Source organism: Nannospalax galili, unplaced genomic scaffold, assembly GCF_000622305.1.
Source record: "Nannospalax galili isolate Female #2095 unplaced genomic scaffold, S.galili_v1.0 scaffold293, whole genome shotgun sequence".
Taxonomy (NCBI): Eukaryota; Metazoa; Chordata; class Mammalia; order Rodentia; family Spalacidae; genus Nannospalax; species Nannospalax galili.
The window spans coordinates 7,658,576-7,665,085 of record NW_008337147.1 but is presented as its reverse complement, the minus strand read 5'-3'; the positions used below and the strand labels follow the sequence as shown (position 1 = coordinate 7,665,085).

The 6,510-nt window shown below is 35.4% G+C and overlaps 1 protein-coding gene across 2 annotated transcripts in view; it reads left to right on the top strand.

Moving 5' to 3' along the window:
- Positions 1–5,688, top strand: part of Pou1f1 (POU class 1 homeobox 1) — a 14,397-nt gene extending 8,709 nt beyond the window's left edge. The window contains exons 3-6 of one of the 2 annotated variants that reach the window (XM_008832229.1): positions 919–1,143; positions 2,906–3,070; positions 4,322–4,382; positions 5,407–5,688. In XM_008832229.1, coding sequence (XP_008830451.1) covers positions 919–1,143; positions 2,906–3,070; positions 4,322–4,382; positions 5,407–5,617 — 662 coding nt within the window. In that variant the 3' untranslated portion in view covers positions 5,618–5,688. The remainder of the gene's footprint in view (positions 1–918; positions 1,144–2,905; positions 3,071–4,321; positions 4,383–5,406) is intronic. The other variant, XM_008832230.2, reaches the window with a different exon arrangement.
- The last annotated feature ends 822 nt before the right edge of the window (positions 5,689–6,510 follow it).

The window sequence follows — 6,510 nt, the reverse complement described above, 5'->3', positions numbered from 1 at the left end:
TCTTTTATGATGTATAATATAATGAAGTCAAGTCAATGCTTCATCTTTTATGGATAATTTCTTTCATGTCTAGAATTGTCCCCTCCTTTGTATTTGTTTTTCTTTTCCTTAAATAATATTCAAAAAAAGTGATTCCATTAGATTCTATACTTTTCAAGAATCCTTGTCATGCTGACTCACTGAAATTTTTAACTACATTAATGAATTTTAATCTCATAATATTTATCTGTAATTATCAAAATTAAAAGACATTTATTTTCCAGTAGAAATTAAGCACTTACTAATAAAACACTGTGTTTTTTTAATATTGTAAGATTAATTTCCCAATCATAGGAATATTTTTCAGTATAGCATATAGTTTAAAACACTTAGCTCTTTGGTCGTAATAAACATTCTGTTATTTGTAATTAAGAAGATAGAGATCAACAAATATAAAAACTCTGATTAGAGTTGGGTCTCAGAGTCTCAGGAATATTGAAATCCTACACTCAGGGAATTGTGAAATATTTCTCTTTTAGTTATTTTAAATGTCTTCTCCTTTGACATTAGCTTTGTTTTTGTTCCTCTGGGGAAGATGGAAGATAATTAATCCCACTCTAACTAACCAGCTACTTTGGAAGATTAATTGTGAGGTAATTTGTGAAGGTTTAAACCATATCCAGTGTGTGGATATATGGCCTGTAATCCCGGCATCTGAGAGGCTGAGGCAGCAGAATGACAAGGTCATGGGCAGCCTGGCTATAGACCAAAACCTTGCCTTCCTTGGGGAAAGATTTAGAGAGAGAGAGAGAGAGAGAGAGAGAGAGAGAGAGAGAGAGAGATTGGCTACAGAAAAAAGTGGACTCTATTAGGAAGACCTTTGGTATGCAGAGGTAGACATAATTACCAATGGCACTTACCTCTTCTGTTTACCCACAGGCAGTTTAACCCCTTGTCTTTACAAGTTTCCTGACCACACCTTGAGTCATGGATTTCCCCCCCTACACCAGCCTCTCCTGGCAGAGGACCCCACAGCCTCTGAATTCAAGCAGGAACTCAGGCGGAAAAGTAAATTGGTTGAAGAGCCAGTAGACATGGATTCCCCAGAAATCCGAGAACTTGAGAAATTTGCCAATGAATTTAAAGTGAGAAGAATTAAGTTAGGTATGCATTTGTTAACTGCAAAGAGTCAAACAACTTAATTTGCAAATCCTTAATCTATTTACTGTGAAGTCTTCTGTCTGTATTGTTTGAACATCCAGTTCACTTCTCATTCTGTATTTCTGCTCTGCATTTAAGCTGGTTAAATTATGAAAAGCTAAAAGAACAAAACACTGAAACACTTTAATTCCCTGAAATTGCTTATTGCTTGTCTTTCTTATTCAACATTGTTAGTTTCCTGTGTATCTTTTTAGTAAGATCTTATATATGTATAAGCAAATGCATATACTCTTTCAATACAGATGTGTTTTGAAAGCTTTCAGTTTTTCTAGAGTTCATTTTCTTTGGGGGGGGGGAGGTACGGCTCTGTCAATTCCACATTATAAATACAAGTGCACTACAATTTGTTTAGCTTTCTTTAGTGATTTCTAACCTTTCAGTAATGAAAACAATGGCTCAGTGATTAACCCTATAAATGCCAGATTGCATCTATTTAAACATATGGATAGAAGAAATGCTGATACAAAATTATTGGTCAGAGACTAACATATTTTGATAGGTGTCGTCAACTCTTCTCTATTTACTACAACCAGGAGTGTCCCTTCTGATTCCAACATATAGAACATGACAATAATATGAAATAAATAAATAGTTGTGGAAGGAACAATGTATACTTAACTTTGGAATATTTCAATTCAGATAAGACAAAGTGCTATCTCAGTGTAGTTTCATTTAAAAATATGTTAAATTTCATTTTAAATTATTAGTGAGTTTTCTTTCCTGTGTTCAACAATCATTTGTATTTCCTTTTTCTGTAAAGTACGTATTCAAAACCACTGCTCATTTCTTTTGAAAAGTATTTTTAACATAAAATGATAATAACTGTTGGTCAAATTCATGAAAAAAATGTATTTTAATGGGTTGAAATGATAGTTCAAACCACGAAACTTGTGCAAGGTGCCATAGGTAATTTTATAATGGCAATTATTGATGCATATCATATGCAATTATATTATACATATTGATATATAGCTGTAGGCCCTGAAATAATATGTACTGACTACCTGTGATACAGAGCTGTAGACATTTTTATTATGCTCATTTTCACTTCAATTTATAATGCTGTAAATGTTTAAAATTACATGCTGATGGTTTATTTCATCTTATATTCTAGAAACATTGTGGCAATCAATAAGGATCTTTTGCCTAGAGATAGATGTACTATCAAATAATATAAATATGCTTGGAGTTATGTATGACATGTATGCCCATAGCCTTCCTGAATGAAATGTTTTAGGGAAAGTAAGCCTCAAGCTTAGTTTCGCTCAGTTAACACTATTGATATTTTCACTCATATTTGGAATAAAATATCTATGATATATCACCAGACATTTTGTCATTATCATTGATATAACAAATATTTTGAGCATGTGTCATCAGATGTTCAATAAGCATGATAAGAAAACAGGAAATTTCAACTGCATTATCAAGTGTTTATGACACATGCAATGAACCTGCTCAAAATTACTATTATGTTCACGTGTTTGAATTTTCTTGACTTTTAGAGAAAAAGCCATTTATTGACTAGAGGTTAATTTTTATGCTTTTTGCATTCGTATGCCAAGCCTGACTATATAATTCTAAATTACCAAACTCTAGAATTTTATAAAGTAATCATTGACAAATATCAAGCGATCTGAATGCAAACAGGTCCACTGACACTCCTGGGGAAGCTGGCGCTGAGGCTCTCTTCTGCCTTTCACAGGGTACACTCAGACAAACGTGGGCGAAGCTCTGGCCGCTGTGCATGGCTCAGAATTCAGTCAAACAACAATCTGCCGATTTGAAAACCTGCAGCTCAGTTTCAAAAACGCATGTAAACTAAAAGCAATATTATCCAAGTGGCTGGAGGAAGCAGAGCAAGTCGGAGGTACTAAAGTCAATCTCTGCAGATTGTGCTATGGGTTAGCTTCAAAACAATCACTAGGGTTATTAGAATGCAATTGATTTGGGTTTGTCTTTTTTTCTTTCTTTCTTCTTTCTTTCTTTCTTTCTTTCTTTCCTTTCTTTCTTTCTGTCTCTCTCTCCCGCCGTCCCTCCCTTCCACCCTCCCTCCCTCCTTTCTTTCCTTTCTCTCCTTTCTTTCTTTTCTTTCTTTCTCTGTCTCTTTCTCTCCTGCCGTCCCTCCCTCCCACCCTCCCTCCCTCCCTTCTTTCTTTCCTTTCTTTCTTTATCCCTTTGAAATGAAAAACATGTTCTTGGGCTACAGAAAAAAAAGACAAACGTGACACAAGTGTAGTTAGTCCATCAAGGAGAGTACAGATTGTGGAAGAAGCTTTCTAGATAACATGGCAAAAGTGTGAAGGGCTGGCTTTTTTTTTTTTTTTTTCTTTTAACACATCCACATTTCTTTGCTTCTCTGCTATCCCGGACTAACTATGCAGGGATTGATTTTACAACCTAATAAGAGTGTGCACAGAAAACGTTTTACACCAGTCTTCCAGATGAATAAGATAATAATAAATATGATGAATAATTTAGCAGAAAAATCAGTTACTTATACCAGTGTTAAGACTTGCTAAAGAACAAGAGTCGGGGGCGGGCAGGAGAGATGGTTCAGCAGTTAAGAAAGGGCACTGTTGGGTGGTTCACAACTGCCTCTAACTCTAGTTCCAGGGATCCAATGTTTTCTAGCATCCACATATCCATATCTGGCACCTGCACCCACATCCACATCCACATATACAGACACACTCATGTACGCATAGGTAACAATAAAGCATAATGGGGTTGGAGGGATGGTTCAGTTGTTACTCCTCAGGCACCAGGGACACAAGCGCTGCACATATTTACACATGCAGGCAACACATACACACAAAATAAAAATAAATCTTTAAAAATACTTAAAATTGAACAAGATTTGGAAGCATTTACAACAACTGTTCTAACGAAAGTAATGTGAGGATATGATTTGTAAAAAATAATCTTTAAAAGATTTATTGATATTTACTTCTGCTTTAACATTGTTACTAAGGAATGAAATATAAAATGGTCCAGCATGTAAACATTTAAGACAGAAATGCATATAATATAGTTTACATTCTTTTATAAAGAAAAATGAAACCTGAGAATGATAGTTAAAAATTACTATTTATGATTATCTCTTTTTTCCATATTACAGCTTTGTACAGTGAAAAAGTGGGAGCAAATGAAAGGAAAAGGAAACGGAGAACAACTATAAGGTATTCTTGGAGACATTAAATTTACTAGTGAAAGAAAATGGTATTTTCTGCATAGAATCTGCATTTCAGTATAATATAGGTGCAACACAACAATATTAGGTGAATAGAGTCAACTGAAGAAAGAAAAGTTAAAAAAAGTAACAAAAAATTCATGAAAAATGAACACAGTAATTTTTTTTAACGTTTGATGGGCAAATATACACTGTTTGATCCAACATTTTGACTCAGATATGATTAAAAATGGAAACCAATCTAAGCATGGTAGCCCTCGCCTTTTATTGTTGCACTCCGCTCATGAGGCAGAGGCAGATCTCTATGAGTTCAAGGTCAGCCTGGTGTATATAAGAAATTCCAGGTCAGCTGGCCCACAGGGAGAGCCCAGTCTCAAACAAACAAAGAAACAAACACCAAATCAAAACAAAACAAATGGAAACCAAATAATTCATGGCTGTCCTTCTAGATACAAGTTCTGGCTTTGGCAATATAGTATCTATCTTATTATAAATATAAAAGATACTAGTCACCAATATGTCAGTCTCAAATTCTAACATGCCCCTGTACATTTGAACCAAAGATGATTTTTTTTTTTTTTTTTTTTTTTCTGTGAGGTACAAATAGGAAATAGTAAAAGACAGGTTTTGTCTTGATTAGTTTTCAACGTACATTGCCTGTATTGTAATAATGAGAATGACTGGGACAGGGGGCGTGTAGGCTGGGGGAGCTGTACTTTAAATGACACAGCAGAGTTCCTTTCCTTTGATGAGAACTTGGTGCCCTCTTGTGGCTTAGAGAGAAACGGACAGTGCCCAGGCCCCTACTATTTTTTTGCTTGTGATTTTGATGCCTGGAAGAAGACAAGCATCTATTTAGCAAATCATTTATGTCTTTTACAAGTGTTTTCAGAATCTGTAAGTTCCTTTTTCATGGTAATATTTAGACAGTTAAATTTCATTTCACTCTGCCAAAAAACGAAAAATCACAGAAAACTTTCACCTCAATTTCATCTCACCTTCCCCCACCCCAGTATTGCAGCTAAAGATGCTTTGGAAAGACACTTCAGCGAGCAGAGCAAACCTTCCTCTCAGGAGATCATGCGGATGGCTGAAGACCTGAACCTGGAGAAAGAAGTAGTAAGAGTCTGGTTTTGCAACCGAAGGCAGAGAGAAAAACGGGTGAAGACGAGTCTGAACCAAAGTCTTTTCTCTATTTCTAAGGAGCATCTAGAGTGCAGATAAGATCTCCCGGTGTGTGCAAGCCATTCTTCCAACTACTTTAATTTCTCTTTCAAAGAAAAATAGAAGTTACTTGCATGGTTCAAAAATATCTTAAAACAATAACTTCTGCACTTTTTTTTTTACTTTAAAAAAAGTTCCAACCATTTAAGTCATCATCTTTAATTGTTCTCAGAAGCCACATTGTTCATTTTAAGCCAAAGATACTAAAAAGAATAAAACAGGGAATTTCCCTGACATGCCTCTTTTGTTCTGCCTCCCTCCACACACAGACCAATACAGATCTTTTAGTTTAAATATTCCTTTCCTGCGGAGCATGTGGCATAGGCCTTTAATCTCAGCACTAGTAAGGTAGAGGTAGGTGGATCTCTGTGAGATCGAGGCCTGCCTGGTTTACATAGTGACTTCCAGGCCAGCTGTGGCTACTGGGAGACTGAGAGATCCTGTCTAAAAAGACAGAAAAAAAAAATCCTTTCCTTTTCTAAGCCATTTAAAGTTTTTAATTTTTTAATATATATATGTCTAACCAGAGAAGGCCCAAACTCAAAATTTATTGAATAAGCAGTATACCACTTAACCCTGATAATTTGTGTGGAGTTAAGAGTTTTGAATTTAAGAGCCAGAGGTAGGAATTGTACCACTGCCTTCAAATATAATCCTCAATCAGAACTGGCATCTTGGAATTTAATATTTAGGGATTAAACCTAAATAAGTGTTTAAAAATGATTTGTTGCAATGTTTGGGCATGATTTCTATTCCTGGCAAATATTAGCTTTTTGTTGTTTAGTTGTAGAATCCTGACAAGCTTGGAATCAAGGTCAGTGAGAAGAGTGTGCCTAATGTGTTCTACATTCTGGGTTCAATTCTGAGCAGAGCCAAAACTGAAAAACTCAACA